Below are 18,125 nucleotides of genomic sequence, written 5' to 3' on the forward strand. Positions count from 1 at the left end.
GACAGAAAGCACAACACAAAAACGATTTATTGAGAAAATATTGGGCAGAAGGGCAGATTCTTTGTGCTACCAACCGAAGTGTTTAATAATAAATATTTATGATTTTTATCTAGTCAAACATTATGCCGAAAAGCATAAGTGTTTGACATTCCTGCGCTAAAGCGATTTTCCATCCAACGCATTACAAGTCTACATTCAGGCGTTTTTCCAAAACGACACAGCATCTACTGCTTGACGAGCTGAGCTTGCATTTTACACCGGATATTCCGGATTTGCTCGAAAGAGCATTGTTCAAATCGGCTACGAAATAATCTGTCGAGTAATGTGCATTTCGCTTCATAAATCAGTGTTGCATTCCGGTAACGGATGAACTAGAACCGAAAACTATTACGTGCGGAATAAACTAAAATATGTTTTCTGTCCAACATTTCCGGTACATAAAATGTATTCAATGCAATTTCCTGCAACACTAAACTATTTGAAATGTATTTCCCTCAGCAAAGGGAAACTCTAAGTCATTGGAAAACTGTTCTCGCTGTAAGAGTTGTGCAGCTTTCAAAGTTTTCCCATTCGCAGAAGCAATCCTTTGTTTTAACGAACTTTCGGTCCATGGCAGGTATAAAAAAATCACCTATCGGAACCGGAGACTACAGTGCGCTGGCCAAACCATCCGTAACATTGACGAAACCGGCACCAAATCTAGGCTAAGATCAAATCTCGTTTTCATCTCCATCGAGCGCCAAATCACCATGCAGACCCAATTACGCCTTTACTACGACGATCGTCCGGAACGAAACGACTACCGGCGATAGGCAGAAACACACTGTCGAACCGATACGATGACTCCTTCGTCTGCTCCGTCGGCATGGTTTACATTCCCGTAAAAGGAAAGCACAGTAACAGACTGTTCAATTCTCGATAATGCAGCAAATTCCAGTGTCATACGAGATCTACTCTTCCCAATGGCGTTAGAACTTCTAGCATTGCTTACCAAATCTGATGAACAGTAATGGAAAATGCAGTTAAGCTTTTTGCCAAAATTCTATGCGGTATCGTTCAGTATCATCCTCGAAAAGTTCTTCGTCCATCGTGTGGTTTCTTCGCTCATTATTTCGCCATTTCTCACGACTATCAAAAATAGTTCGTCGAACAGACGATTAGAGCTGATCAGTTTGAGTACAGATACAGACCAAAAGAATTCGATTTGCTTTTGCTATATGCCTGGTTTTCGTCCGCATCCCCAAAAGGGGAAAACTTAAACTAGGAACTCTTCATCCGACACTGAACCAATTTTGCTCTGCTCCAGAAACCAACATGGAGCGGGAAAATCAAATCATGAATAAATTACACACCCCTTCAATTCACCTGTCATCCAGCTCGGCTGGGCAGGCATACTATCATTGACCGATGCTGTGTCGACTCGTTTGTCCAAGCGCGTGTTGGACCCATCCAGCGGATGCCGCTAGTTGCCAGGTGGTCAGACAACTCTGAGCACGGTTTTTATACAAAACATGCACCGCGAAACAACAACAAACAAGATAGAATTCCAGAGCTGTGGCGCGAACAGATACGGGCGCAGGCGACGCGGTTTCATTCACAGTTCCAGTGCACTGAGCACATTGCTGGATGTGGCGATTGGCCCCGATGGGACCCGTTTTTTTGCCATTAACTCATCTCGGCTTAAGGTATCGCGTATCAGTGTACTCCGCACGCGGGAAAGCTTAGACAAGTCGGCGAAACATCAACGAAACTAAACAAGACACAAGCACGCGGCGTGTAAATAGCAATCTGGCTGTGGAAGTGTTTCATCGGTAATTATAACACCGTTGCCTTTTTTTTAGCGACATTTTCCGTATTTTTAGCTTCCTTCCACGAGATCGTTATCGTTTCACTAAAATGGATACAACAAGAGGGAAAAGCTTGATAACAGAATAGTTTAGTATGTTTAACTGTGGTTGGTTAAGATCGCTAAGATTAAGAACTCTACCAGCTTCAAACATCCCTCGAAAGATGTCCATTTAACCAACCGTACATCGCTGGCTCGATTACCATCAGCAAATAAATAAATTCCCCGCACTCAAGTATTGCTATGCAAAAGTGCAACACCGGACCGGCACCGTTTGCAAATGCAATTTCTCAGCGCAATATCCATCGGGGAGGCTTTATTCTGCTCTCGCCGTTCCTCTTGAGAAACGGATACAGACACCAGCCGAACAATGTGCAAACGGAAACCCCAACCGTGTGCGCGGCCGCATGGAGAAGCAAATGGTTACGCAAGCTGTAGCGATTTTCTCTTGCGCTTTGCGACGCAATCCGATGCGATTCTTTGGTTCCTGCCCATTTCCAACACCGTTCAGCGCTAGCTATTTCATTCAGTACATTTTCCCGAGACGGCAAGGAAAAGACGTTCTCCGTGGAGAAGACGTATCTTCGCCTCTTGGTTGCCAGTGCACACATATACACACCGCACAATAGATGCTGGGGTTCGAACTTCCCTGAGCATGAACTGGAACTGCAAAATTGTGCATATTCTATTGTGACTGCAAAAGAAATCTATACCGCCTTAGGAGTATGGTCATTTTTTTTTGCCCCCATTTGGGCAAAGATACATCGCTACCCGTTGAATGCGTTATGACAAGCTGTAAGCATCCCGTACGCTTCCCGAGCCGCCCCATTCTATTCCTACAACTACCGGTATTACGGAAAGCTTTTCCGTTGCAGCGATGCAACTCGGATTGAAATCCACCACCCCAGGGACCGCTACGGAGCGTGAAATATAGCAAGCTAACGACCGGCTGACCGAACACGACGACTGGTAACGGAATTGGCCATACACTTCCACAGCACAGCAAGACGACGGTGGACGGTAAAGGGGGCCAACATTATTCTGGCGTTTTGCGTCGTGCGCTGAATGGAGAAAAAAGAAAACCGGAAAGCATAAAGTAATTCGCCCTGAGTTTAACCTCCCTTCACCCATGATGATGTCTACCGATGATTCTGCCGGCGTTCCAGAACTGGTTCCTTCTGTATCGGTTCCTACAGCGGGTGGTATTATTATTTGCAACTTTCCACACACCTCCCTCGTGGTTGGCTCGACTACAAACTGGTTGGCCTTCGGTTGGCTGTAGGTCGAGCGCAATGAGCTCCCTACAGCGTGGCCATTCGTCTCCCGGGAAGCTCCATCATGCCAGCGAGTGGATGCAAATTTGCTTTTTAACCGGTCCTTCCGTTCCCAACATCCCCGATTGAATGGATGAGCGTAATTTATGAAAAAAAAAGCATCTGCACTCCCATGCGATGCGATGTTGCGACAGGAAATGGGTTTCTCGGGGCACGCACGGGGACGGGGAAAAAGTTGACGGGAGATGGCTTCTTCGATGGTTCTTCGCCTTTTATCTAGCAATAACCATCGCTAACCATCCTCGCTAATGGAAACTGACAATAATCTAGGTGACCGGCTTGGCTCGGTCACACAGGCCGGTCGGCCGGTGTCACGTGAAACTCTTGCATGTACTTACGCAAAGCGGCGGCCGCTCGGGCTGCGCTGCTACGCGCCGGCGGTGCACCATTCGTCTTTGACGGCGGACCCAGGTCGCTGGATGAGGAATTAATTGTGCGCACATCTCGCTTTTTGGCTGGTCCTGGAGACAGGTGGAAGATAAAGAAAAAAAAAACAGAAACATTAGCGTTATGAACAGGCTTTGTTGTTTTTTTAATCTACTTTCTTAAGATTAATTTAAGAATTTCCGTCTTGCTTACACATTACAGAAGAACAAATGAATTATAGTAGGACTAGCTACTCGACTACCTGTATATTCCTTCGTACAAATAAATACATATTATCTTCTCATTACATGAGCGCCAAGAAGGAGGAAAAGCGGAACGACTTCGACTTCAACTCCAACTCCACCAAAAGATCAACATTAGCATAATCGTGTCTCAAGGCAATTTCTAACGGTCAGTACACCGTCGTACAGAATAATGCCAACAAAAGCCCTCAATTGTACTGTCAGCTTATTTTTGTGTCGTAAATTTATCGCTGCCTTCCCGAGTTGGCACAGGAATCTTATTCTTCCGCACACACATCTTAGACATTCAAGTAGACACTATCTAGCATCTAGTAATGCGATTCTCTGGCTTTGCTTCCCTTGCCTTCGAAGATGACAGAACAATTATTTCTGACCCTAACCTAATTTACCAACAACCGCTACCACCAAGAGTACTTCTTTACCGGTACACTTTCCTCAAAAGTGGAGGACAATCTTTCGAGTTACTGCGGGTAACTCTCACTGCCTTTCTGCAAATACGTACGTCAAGTCTGGTGCTCTGACTCTCATGCGCAAAGCGTAAGCGCGGGCGAGGATCCGTTTTGAGGTTATGTCAAGAATTCAAGATCACGCGATGGTGGTCGCATGTCGCTCCCCGGCTCGTGCACAAGCACGTTATTTGCTCTACAATTTACACCAGTGGGCTTCGGTTGGATATTACCTCCAACCGTTCCAGAGGTTTCTCCATGGCGAAGGAATGTAGACTCGGATAATGCGCTGGTGTCTTTTTTCTGAGATTGGACGCGGAACCACGCCAATCAATGGGACTTGCCAGATACTATTAGCTGTTCAACGCCAACTAGACTAGCCCCCAATGCGATTAGACCATCCAAATAATCCGAACAAGTTGGCGCTATACCATCTTAGCACCACCGACGCATTCGCTGACCGACGTACCGCTGGTCGTCGGAAATAGTTCCAGTGCCTACTCTGACACACAGGGCGTAATAAATAACGAGCTTATTACTTTCAGCCAGTTGCGATGGTATCGGTTCTGCTTCAAGACACTGGTCAAGAGCCAAAAGTGGAAACCGACCCGAACAGTACCGCGCAGATTTGACCCGACAGTTTCCGACACCCGCACTCGCTATTAGAAAATTCCGTCATTTGTGTGGGATGACAGTTAACCAAGCGGAGACCCCTATATAAGGAGTCCCAGGCTGTTTAGGTGCAGTTACTCGATTGTTCCACGTACAATCAACATGGATGCGAGTGTAACGCACCAAGGGACAGAATAGCGCTTTAATGAACTAATGCAATTCAATTTTATTCCACTTTCCTCACGATGTGAGCAGGGGTCAGCAGTTACCACCCTCGGAGTAGGCAGTTGTGGAACTCCGTTATTCTCATCGTGTTCACTGTTGCCGGAAATCGTCACCTTGGCACCAAACATAGCGCGCTGGTGGGTTTAAAGATTATTCTAATTGTTTTTCTGTTCTCACTACTAAGCAAACCAGTAAATAACGTCCAATCTCCAGGTGGGCTGCAAGGTTCCTGGTGTTAGCTAAAAAGTGAAAAAGGTTCAGCAAATCATTCGGCATAAAACGTTGCTCATTTAACACTCTCATGAACGAAACGGACGTTTGCCACTTCAGCGTAAATCAACGATTTTAATTTGCGGTTTAGCGATGTGTATTCATTAACCCTGATTTCCCGCAGAGTCTTTGATAAAGCCTTCTCTTGACGGATCGCGGTCCACCATCGAATGATAATGTAGTGGTCTACTTTTGCCCAAATGCGACCTCCATACCATGAACCCACATATTCCGTCCTCCAACAAAAATTGGAATTCGCCCAAGGTAAACCCCCGCCGAGCAGTGTGGTTTATCCGCAATACTCATGCACATATTTATCAACCTCCATTATTCCGATTTGCCCAAAGGATGTAATTAAATGGTCTAGTTATTTGAAACGTTCTTCCCGTTCGTTAGTTTTGCGCTTAAAATTCAAAGGCACTCTTGGACGCGATTCAGCGCGACGACCTGGAGCGAATGTCCATTGGAAGCAGTTTTTCGTACTATCATCTCCTAGAAAGCTGCAATTCGCACATCTCGCATACTACTGTTCCCACCAGCTGTTTGCGTTTGGTCTCAATATCTCGCGTATCTTACCTACTAGCAAGGCCCCCCCCCACAGTGTTCAGCGATCGAAACCGGTAATTAAAGACGCTTGAAGAGGTGTTCGAGTCCCAGACCCGTCACAAGACAAGCTCAAACACCGGCATCACATAATTATAGCCTACGGCTCCGGCATCTTCACTCCAGAGCTGGGCTGGATGGTATGGTTGGTTTCACTTTAATTACTAATCAATACGACCGAACTCCAACTGCTCCGAAACGAGGGAGTTCCAACGTCTTTATGTGTATCACCGTGCACGGTGCTGGTAACATTGGCGCAGTCCGCGCGTAGCCGGGATATGGAAATGTACTTCAAGCGGGACGTTGGCGATAGCGGGTGGCAATGACATGAATTCCGCGATATGGTAAACGGCGTCGAACTGCTACCGAAATGTGTAGAAGGACAAGTTCCAATTTACTGCTATCACACGGCGCGATTTTGATTTAGTGCCCTGAAAACACTGGTGGTTTGTGGCCTGATGGATTTACTCAAGAGGTTTGCTCAATGCTCAAGTAGATCCACCCACTTCAAAGTTAATCGGACTCCACCGGTACTAGCTCGTCTAAATCTTGTTTGAACGAGTTTATAACATGTATCTGAATTCTACTGATTTGGATTGAAAACGTTATTACAAACTGAAAAATAAACTTTAGAGTCATCTTTTATTAAATACTTACATAGATAAATACTAAAGAACCAGTTTGAGCCCACCCAACGATAAAAGCATTAATTAGATAAGCCTAATTCTATAATATTAATTGCTTCCCAGAAAATATGGTACCCATTTTCCTCGACACCTTCATGAAATGTTCATTCACACGCGCTACTTCCACAAAAGTTGTTTGAGGGGGAAAAGAATAAATAAAAAACCTCGGGCATTATTCCCGTCACCTGATCTTCATTAGATTGCACCTTCTCAACTCGATTATGAACTTTCAAGCGTAACCCTTTTCGGGGGACCCCCAGTGAAGTGGATGTACATTTAAACTCTCTCTCTCTGGTTTCCTTCCCCAGCTTAATTAAACTAACAAGAGCATTTTCGGGCGTCCAGCGTAGAAAAGTAGTCAACGAAAAGCTTGTTTGCTTCAGGGTGAGAAGCAAACCGATGCTACCGTGTGGTTGAAGCTTTTTATTTTCTACCTCGCATCACTCACCCGATGCTGCGCAGGGTGCGCGCGAGTCGTACACAAATTGGCTGGAAATGAATTTGCATAATTGACGTTTATTAAAGCGGTACGGTATGCTCTCCCTTTTTCGCGAAGCAAAGAGTGGAAAAAATATCTCAAACTGTGCGTCTTTGATTTTACCTTTTCAGTTTCAGTTGGCCTTACGATTGCGGGTCCGTTTGTGAGCGTTTTTTTTGCTGGTTCCATCAACACTTGAATCGTGTTGGTGTCTTTTTTTCATGTGCGCTCTCCACCACAAACCACATGCGCAAAGTCTCCGCATGAATGATATGTTTAGTTTTGCATTTTCGCAGCTTTGATTTTGGATTCGCAATCCCACACATCATCTTTTGCGGTGCAGCATACAAAGTAACGCGTTTCACTTGCGTGGCGTGGCGAATGGCGTGAAAATGAATTATAATTTTTATGCATCTGGAGCATATGGACGAGCGTCGACCACACACGCCAGCCACGCCATTCACCGAATGGGTGCACGGGGTTGCGAATGCACAGCATGATGTAGTGAGAAACTGGAGAAACTTACACAAAAAAGGAGATAACTCCTTTTTTGCCTTCCAAAAGCGACAACACTCCTCCTGCAGTGTAGCCGCCGAAGGCCAGCCGATCGGTTGATCGGTGGTTGGAATTTTGCACTTGTACGCTAGGCCACCAGCATCGTTCGATGTTCATTCACTGTTTCACGCATGTGCAGTACCGTTTAGGTTAAGACGCTTTTTTTTATTAAAAATGGAAAGAAGGCAAAAAAATGCACACAAATATCTCATTCCCTTCCTAGATTGGACCGGCAGAGAGGTAGACGTGTGACGAACTCCGAAACGAAACGAAAGTATGTACACGAGATCCATCCATCAGCACTGACTTTTGCGGGTTAAACATACCCTCCGGACACGGACAGCATTTGCAGGGTGTGAGATTAAAAGAGGCAAAAAATTCAACCCGACCAACCAGTTGTAGAAAGTGATTTTTCAATAGCAAAACTGAAACGTGAATCGTTCTTTTTTATCGCTATGATTTTTTGTTTCGCTACTGAAGATCAAGAAACTTGTAGGAATCTTGTCAATGCGCGTTGGCAGAAAAACGTCGACGGTTAACGATAGCCACTTGAAACAGTTGTAAATACGTTAGCCATTTCATTCGACATCTTTTGCGTAATGCAGCTTCCTAAAACAAACACTTTCCAAGTAAACGGATCTCATTGAAATCATCATTTCGATGTTAAAAAATATATTTTTCTGTCAGAATCGAAATTGTTTCAAATTTTAAGGAATTTCTTTCTTAGACTTAGTGAATTTATAGCACAAAATTTAAGCATAAAAATAAAAATGTGGTTAGTAATGCCTTTAAATTCGTTGCAACAGATTTCATTTAACATGTAACAAATGTTTCAATTCAAAATTCGCAAAAAAATTGAAAATACAAAAACAAATAAAGAAGTTCATTTTATAACTTTCAAAAATATACAATTTCACTGCCAGATTCGGTATACGAGAATATTAGAAGTACAGGCAATCCCCGAGATACGCGGTTCCTCTTTTACGCGGATTCGGAGGCACGCGGTTTTTGAAAATTTGACAGATGAGCTAGTTTATAGCACAAAATCTAAGCAAAAAGAAGAAAATCGGTCGAAAATACCTTTTTTTGTCACATAAAACATTTCTTTCTAACTTATTTTAATGTATTCTTTCTTAAAATCACCTGATTCGGTAAAAAAAAGTCCAGAAAAGGAAGTCGACTCTGTGACTTTGAAATATAAACGAAATTCAACGCACCAGGATTCAACTTACGCGAAAATTCGAGTTACGCGGATTTTTCCCGGATAGCGGTTTGCTATAATAGAGTATCTCTATGTATGACTTTCACAGCACATTACATTTTTAAAACTTTCTTCACTTTGGACATACTGGGGTCTAGCAGTGAAGTAAAGTTCAGAATTGTTTTTTCAGGATCTGTCAGCAACGCAACTGGATATGGGTCCTGGATCTCACTAATATTATACTACCAACCGAACAAATCACTATGCCATAAATATGCGGTCTAAATGGAACCCCATGAAACGGAATGTCTTACATTGTATCTCAAAATAAATCCGCCAGAGGATAATAACAAATTTTCCATGAAATAAACCGATGAACTCGGCAAGGAAAAAACAACCGGCAAGTGGAACCGAATGGGCTCTGCATGAACATGGTTGCAACGCAAAACAAAAGAGGGTTAAATTTATCAGCTGCTTTCCGGCCAATTGTTTTGTATGCAAATTTTCCACAATACCATGAAGCCATCCCTATTGCACGGACTACGAACGCCGTTCCAGAAGAAAACCGCCCGCTTGAAACAAACTTCGTAGTACAACACTGTGTGTGTGTTTGATGTAATAAAAATGTTTTCAACCAGCTCGCCCGTTTTATGATGTTGCATCCGATCTCAGTTATGTTTCCTTACTTTTGTTGCAGCTTCTTAACTTACCTCCACGACCACGTTTGCCGAAACTGCCGAACCGTTCCCGCTCGATGACCTGCGTGTGAACGTACCGCTCCGAAGCCGATCGGCTCAGCTTCTCCTTCGAACCGTGTGCCCCCATGGTGGGATTATTGTTCCTGTACTACAGCCGACGTTGTTGTTCCTCACAGCCCCAGCACCGCCGATCCAATAGCCAACTCATTGAACAGTCTGGCGCATAAATAAAACACAACCACAGACAACGGCGCGCGCTTATCGAGGTCCCGGACAGTCCCGAGGCCACTAACGATGTTCCGGACACTGGCACGTAGGCACTTTCGGTAACGAAGACGTCATGGTGGAGTCATGGTTTAAGACGGTCGGAAACACCACTCTGAATGCGGCAGGTTAATTAGCCATCGTTTGCTTTGACATCGGAGGTGACACACTGTCGCCTGACTTAACTCTTTACGTTTTCGCCTAACTCAAGCTAACTTTTGTTGTAACACCACTAGGGACGCTTTTATGCTCTTCGGTCGGCATCAATCTATAAAATTCCTAGAATTCTTTGGAGGCTTCAAAACACCATCCCAGCTGGACCCACGACACGACCGGTTGAGAATGGTTCAGTTACTTTTACCGGCAGGATTAATTTGCCAGAACTCCGCACAAACTCGAACCGAAACCGAAAATGGCAATGAAAACGGCGTGGCTAATTTTTCGCCACAACCGAAATCCATCCGTCCGTAGCAGGTATCGCAGTATTCAAAAGGCAAACAAGGGGTTGGGTTTTTGTGTGTTAATTATCTCGTAAACTGACTAGGCCGCTCACAACTAGCAAATTAATTGATTTTAACGCACGAAAACGCGGGAAACATTATTGTTACGGCATCGAATTGATTGCGCGAAGGTAGATCTACGCGATCATCAAAAGAAGCTCGTTGGGGTGTGAAGCTGTGAAAAGAAAACAAATATTGTAAGACACCGAGAGCTCCTCCTTGAACGTTCGAAAGGATCCAGAAGGCTATTTGTTCCAATATTTGCATAAATTGTACGAAGCTTCAAAGGTTTTATCGATTTAAAGTGATCGCAATGGTAAAAGATTAAGATGTTCAACAAGAGTTAGACTCACAATATTAGAAAGATACTCAAGAATAATAAAGAACAAACAAACACATATGTGGCATTGCTTTCTTACGTGTTTGTTATACGACTATACTTAACTTTCAGTGAAGTAATTAGGGCACACCTACACATCTTTGCCTTATTTCGTAAAAAGCGCCACTACGCGCCACGAATCACCGATAGCTGCGAGACAATCAATTTCGGCTCGGACGATATTATCACATAAAGTCGATCAAGTGTTATAGAGCACACAACTAGAGCACAACGAGAATGGACGGATTGGATGCGCCCCACTAAGCGCATCCACAAATGTTCGGCAGTTTTACGGAAGAGCAAAAACCCTCTTACTCATGTCGGCTTATTTTCTGATATGATCTCATCTTCATCCCAGCCCACCCCCTTCATCATCGTCATTGTTGTCATGATTTTGATGGTTTGAGGAAATTGCAGCATTGCTTCATCGGACAAGCGTCCGCAACGTTACGCTCAAATCTCGGTCTGTGCGCCTTTCGAGGTTACCTAATAACATTACTTCCCGTCCTACATATGAAGGTGACAACGGCAAACAGAAGGACATCACTTGAAGTTCTGTATGTTTTCAAACGCAAAAAAACCATCGCACTGTTCTGCAGCGAACAGCATCAATCCGGATATGGATTGATTCTATCCCTTCTCCTGGGGACATGAAGAATACTATCCTCTATGTTCGAATCGGATAAACCCACAATCGGTTGCGATGTTCGTTTTGCAACGGAAAAAGCAATAATAGAGTTTTGCACTCCAGACTTTCTCCTCGTGCCTTTCAGACCCGAAACACACCTACGGTGACTTTGGGACTCGAGACCGCGCCAAACCGCGCGCTGTGGATGTGTGAAAAATTGTCCCGCATTTAGAACATGCTGTTGGCGGGTATATATGGCGACCTAGTCGGGGATGTGTGCTATTTTCAGCCCTGGTGTGCCAATGCAACATTATCCCGCACCATCATACCGAACCGGTCGGTTTGTTTGGCTGTAGGTTAGAGAAACAAGCAGAAACAGACCGCAAACGCGACACCTCTTACTTTCCCGGTTGCGAGTACTGCACAATCGGGGATGTAAAAGTGAGCAAGAAGGGGAGTTTCAATTTTTCATGTCCAAGATTCGGAAAAACCCGATTCTCACCGCACAAAAAGTGCCATTCAGCTGGCAAATGAAGTTGATGACAAGTTGATTGCGACCACTTGGTGCAACGTACGTTTCCGAAGATTATAGTATAGAATTAATGAAATAAATTACTAAACCTTTATAACATACAACCGCTAATCAATATCACCTGCAAACATGGCGAATTATGCTTGCTTTAACATTGAACATGCATTAATTATTTAAGCACTCTCCGGAGACAGCTGTGATGAACATAACTTCAAAGTGTTCACCGCACTGCAACACGCGTACATCAACGATAATCACCATAAATAACTATGAAATAGCATTAATATTCATTATCACTGGGTGAAAAATTATCATACCGAACCGGCACTCCATCTGTCCCCGAATGGGAAGGTTTCATGGCTCACAGACTTCCTATTTTCCTTTGTGCTCTGAGCGAGTGATCGATGTCAAAATAAACGTGATTTGATAATGCAAAAATAAATCAACAAGTCCAACAATTATTAAAGTTTACGATTTAACTCATCATTGCGGGGTTTAACAGGTGCAATAGTTCTACCACCGTTAGGAAATGTGGGATGTTTTGCTTCCAGTTAATAATGATGTAAGTGCACTGTGTCTCGAATTAAATATCACATTATGCGTCGCTCAAGACAGGCCTCAGCCTAGTTGCAATTTACGTCACTCGCAGATTGCAGTTGCTGACACTGCTTACGTACACAAAAATATCTCGTGACTAACACCGTTCGTGATGGTCCGGTGTGCGATGTTCCCAGTGACTCGTTTCTTCCGTTCGCTAAATATCTTCCTTCTGGTTCGTCACGATCAACCCTGGAGCCCGTTCTATTTATGTCACAGCATCACAGCAACGGCATCGAGCGACAGCGGGAGCGGATAAGCTCGAAAGCAGGGAGGAAAGAAATTAATTAAATCCTTCCACATTAAGGCACAGCACGCAAACGCCTCCAAAGTTTGCTCCCTAACACGTTCACCGTGACTGGAGCATAGGGTTCCGCCAACCGGAACCGCCGCTAGATGAGAATCGAACCTATCAAACGATGTTTTGGGGGCTATCATAATGGGCGTTTAATGGTGGACCGAGTTTTTTCTTTATGGTACGAGCCATAGTGTAGGCAGGGGGAATGTTTCCTCTGACCCATACGAATCTCTAATCCGTCCATCTATTCGTCCAAATTATAGCCATCGGGGATAAGACATGTGCCCTAAGAAGGATGTTCATGCCGGCATCGTCCAGTGACTCATCGCACATTTCATCCGGTCGATGGCGCCAACCGCTAATGCTGGAAGATTAATCGTTAACGGCACCCCCGGACGAAAGAGAGCATTTCTACTTAGCCAAAAGCGTTTTACAAATAATGTGTGCCTCTCGTGGTTCACTCTTTTTTGCCATAAGATATATAAAGCAACTTCACACATGTTGCCGCATGGCCAGGTTTCAGGCGTCGATTTATTACGCTTAGATCGAAAATAAGCAGTCGCTACTTTGGATGACTATGGCATCTTTGATTGGACGAAGTTGGCAACCATTCTTCAGACAGCAGCTGGAGATGACGAAGATTCACATGGAAGATGACTTGGGATTGATTTTGAAAGCTGTCGAACATGAAGTGACAGTTGGGTAAATTTAACTCTATGTGAATGCTCTAAATACAGGGTGTCCCACAATTTTTTGACAGTTTCCCGAGATTTTTTGCGTCCCATCAATTTTTGAATCCGTCCCACAATTTTTTGACTACGTCCCACATATTTTTGAATTCGTCTCGAGGTTTTTTGACGGTTTTCCAAATAGTTTTAAATGCTTCTTTAAAATAAAAAATTCTTCTTTAAATAAATTGTCTTTCGCTTAACCACAGCATCTCGCAATTGTATTGAACCACAGATAAGGGAGAGAAGGTCACAGGGTCAGATGCATTCATGGGAAACCGTTGGCCTGCGTATGTCATCTTTGAGGCGAAAAAGGTTAGTTAAGATCTTTCAACGAAAAGTCAACATTTTTCTTTATTGTGTATTGGCACAACAACCTTAAGAGGCTTCTTCTCATTTCTGGCTTACTTTGTCTCTATTTATCCGAAGCCGGATACTCTGTCCTGTGTGCAGAAAATTGATCGGAATGGGTATGTGAAACCGTCAAAAAACCTCGGGACGAATTCAAAAATTGATGGGAAACTGTCAAAGAATTGCGGGATACCCTGTATCTTCCACGTCATTTAGCAATATATGAGAAATTACTCTTAATTACTTAAATTCCATTTGCATGAGCAATGAGAATATTCGATGGAATGTAGTTTTACAATAATTTTATTTTAAATTACCGTATGTCTGTTTAAATTATTATTTTAAATTAAATTTATTTAATTCATCTTAAATTACATTATTAATTTATCTGTTGTGACAGATTATCTGTTGTGATACAACATTGCGCTAATTTCCACAACAAAAACTTGCCACAAACCTTCCAGCAATTTCAAGTACAGTTTCAACAGCTCACTGCAAACTGGACACGCATCAACTGGACTGCCACCAACTACACCACACCTGCGGACACAAAAACCACAGACATGAGTAAAGCCTAGCGGACAAACCTTCGTGAAAGCACCATGACCCGTACATTAGCAGCCGATTGTCGGATTGGTGCAGAAAATCTGCAGTTCGCCTCCAAGGTTCACGCTCTGGAAGGACTCGAAATAACTGACCACTGTGTTCACTTGTAGCCTGCAGCGGAACACAGATGCTAGTGTTTGTATTATTTTTTTTATGCTCAAGTGAAGGGCCTTATCATTTCTGCACCAAAGCGAATACCAGCAACCCAGCGAGAGAAAGGTCTTCCGCAGCAGAACAAGAAATTGGTACTCGTACGTATCAAAAACCTGGAGCCAACGAACCGGTAAGTTTGCCCAAAGATACTATCGCGTCCCGAAAGTCGCCAGCACCGTGCCGGGTAAAGATCAACGACGGGTTGTACAATTTAAAATTGTTGTGAAAAAAACGACACTCCACCACTCTTTCTCTCTCTTTCGCTGCACTGCATTTCTTAACAAACAACCGCGCCGAAGGCAAGTGGACGTCAAATCACTGCCTCAGATCATTCGGAATTCGCAAAACCACGTGGTACGGTGGTCTAAAAAACGGGGAACTTGCACAAAAGAGAGTCAAGATTAATTGGATTTATACGGTTTAGCTTCCAGAAGCACTTTATAATGGAATGTTTATTGTACCTTATATATTGGTTCAGTCATAAAGGAAATATTTGACTGAAATTCCACCTGTATGAAATTATATTTTGATTCAACCTTTGTCAAACACAACCTGTTGTAAGATTCGTTCAACATATTTAGCGAAATTGATCAAATAACCTGCGTCGTAATTGGTGGAATCTTTCGAAGCAGAAAGAAGAAATCACAATATCTCGATCTAGATTACACCAAACTGCCATTAAGCTTGAACAAGTGCTCTTGCAGCATAGCCTTAAGCCATATTGCCCACCGACGAATTCTTCAAGAGCTGGAATGGAAAACATCGTGCAAGGTTGAAGGGCCAAGCAGTCCGCTTGTTTCTTACAAATCCATCTCAATTCCTCCGATCGAATACGTTTTCCAGTATTCGAAGAGAACTTTACCATTACGTGAGGTACTAATCAAGATAAATTGATTGGCCAAACACCAAGTTCCTCGAACGAAATTCGGCCGTTAATTGAAAGACCAAACAGGTTGTTTCTTCCACTAACACACGAAAATAGGCCCATCGTTGAAAGAAACATTACAAAATGTGGTCGTATTAACTCGTTAAACGTACGCATCCGCGGTTACACGTGTCATTCCAAAGGCCGCCAGTGTTGCTGCAACTCAACTACAAAATTTTACAACGCTTCCTTCCATTTTGACGTTCATTCTTTTTTATCGTCCGACGTGACATGATTCAAATAAACAAAGATTTATAATTCCATCGTATCTTGACACTCCCGAAGATAAAACTTATCCGCAATAAATCAAGTGAAAGTTCAAGTAGAAAAGGACAAACACGGAACGGTGGGATTGTAACGGAACGAAGATTAAACGGTGATGCTTCCACAAACAACATTCCACTCAACACGCCGTTCTTTGAGGACCGACATTGCATTTTGGTCTAAAGCCGTTAGGATGACAATGAGTTGGACAGACAGACGGACGATATTCTGCTGCGAGCCAGAGTTTCGAGACAGCGATGGAAGAAAGTCGTAAGTCAACGTGCAAGCACATCATTTATGACACTTGAGGGATTCCCTAGAATTTAGTCTAATTTATTGTGCCTTTCGCCCATTGCGACCGGTGGGAGTTTAACCAACTCTCTCTCTCTCTCTCTCTCTCCCCCTCTGATCGCTTCTGTTCCCTTCGCAGTACCTTAGCGTGACCCATATATTACGCCACAAGGGAGACCCGCAACGAAACAACGCATGCGAGAGTTGTTGAAACAGCTGCTTGGAAACGCTTGACCAAACGCACCTAGATCGATAGTTCTGTGACAACCCGGCCGGCCTTTCTAAGTCCCCCCTCCGGGAGTATCCGCTAGCCGGCAACCTGCACCACCCTCTGACGCTGACGTTGCGCAATGACTTAACGAACACGCGAACACGCGAAACCCTCACGCCATCACGTCTCCAAATGTGCGCTTTCCGGTTCGAATAGCGATTAGCTCGGGGTGGATCGGTTTCTTTCGTTTCTCCATCCTATTCCGCTGTTGCAATATTGGACGGCCGGTGATGGAAAAGCCAGCCAGCGGGACAAGCTGATGGAAACGCGCATTGCACTCTTTCGAGGAACCGTAACGGCACCGGCACTCTTCGGCAGGTCTCCAAAAATAGCAGTGGAACCCGAAGTTCATAAGTCATCGAAATGGTCAGCACGATGAGTGATAGTATAAAATGCGTCTGCTAACGATGGATGTTCGCACCGGAGGTTGGCATGGCTTTAACGTCTGCCAACGCAAACCTGCATCAAGGAGGCATAGCAATGTGTATAGCTTCCACATACGACTTGACATGCACCACAAAGAGCACAAAGTATTTAAAACATCGATGGCGATATTTATGGATGCCCTTTTCAAGATATTCTAACAATGCGATATCGTAACTATAATAATAATTATCAAAATAAAAATAATTTTTGTTTTACTTATTTTTACACCGGCTTCAATACATTAATCATTTTTATTGGTACAGTAACTAACTTTCTGTTGTGACATCAGACCACACAATCATGTCTTTACCCTCATGTCCACAGGCTTTACCCTCATGGCAAATAAACTACACCAAAAACATTGAAACAATTTGTTCGGTTTTTTTTCGCTCATGCACTCCAGATGAATGTTTGTTTATGCCACTTTACTAACATTTCTCAGCAGTTGCTCTTTGCAAGAGGCACTAACAAGAATGTTTTGGGAGAACAGTTCAGTTCCATTGTTTTTTTTTTGTTTTCGTTATGCCTTTCTTCCTTCAGCACAATAACGCCGGGTGTAATTTGCAATAAAGATGAAATATGCGACGAAATTTTGCAAACACATGACTGCAAAACAATGTTGTATTGTGGGCAATGTAAAAGGTACAAAAGTTGGACATGACAACATTTTTAAGATGCTCCCATATACTGGTATGTGGATGTGGTATTTTAGAAGGACAACAGAGGATAACTAAGATATTTTTTGCGATGTTTTTTGATTTGATGAATTTTTACAAATAATGTTGAAATCCACTCAATTTCAACAAACACGAGTCGAGCCATTCTACAAATTTAACATTAAAATATCAAACATAATTTCTTACAATAAAACTTTATGTAATTATTTAAGTATCGGCTTGGTGATGTACAGAGTTATTAGACAAACAGATTGCCTCAATCTTCAAGCAGTTCTTCCTTGAAACTCACCACCCAAGGACTAAGTAAACAGCATTTCGCTCATGTTCGTCAAATCTTTATTTATGATTCAAATTTATTTGAACGATTAGCACTTGACAACAACAAGATCCATCATCCGCGAAGAAGTGTGTGTGTTTGGCGAAGTCGTTTCAACAGACTGCTCGACCGAAACACAAATCTCCGGCTGTCAATTTATCTTGGTACGGCCCGGAAAGAAATAAAATATCGTCCCCAGTGCGTGGTGTCAAAAGTTATCGTTTGACTTTCACCAGCAAACTCACCACGCGAACGTTTTCAATCGCGATGCTCATGTGCGCAAACACTCCTTATGTACTTTTTTTTCGATAAAAAAACCCGACATTCCCATTCAAG

At 43.4% G+C, this 18,125-nt stretch overlaps 1 protein-coding gene across 2 annotated transcripts in view; it reads right to left on the minus strand.

Annotated features, from left to right (window-relative positions):
• Positions 1-18,125, minus strand: part of LOC128305899 (uncharacterized) — a 114,574-nt gene that overhangs the window by 39,551 nt on the left and 56,898 nt on the right. For both annotated transcript variants that reach the window (XM_053043531.1, XM_053043532.1), the window contains one exon: positions 3,519-3,641. In XM_053043531.1, the coding sequence (XP_052899491.1) occupies positions 3,519-3,641 (123 nt within the window). The remainder of the gene's footprint in view (positions 1-3,518; positions 3,642-18,125) is intronic.

The sequence above is a fragment of the Anopheles moucheti genome, chromosome 3 (genome assembly GCF_943734755.1).
Source record: "Anopheles moucheti chromosome 3, idAnoMoucSN_F20_07, whole genome shotgun sequence".
Taxonomy (NCBI): domain Eukaryota; kingdom Metazoa; phylum Arthropoda; class Insecta; order Diptera; family Culicidae; genus Anopheles; species Anopheles moucheti.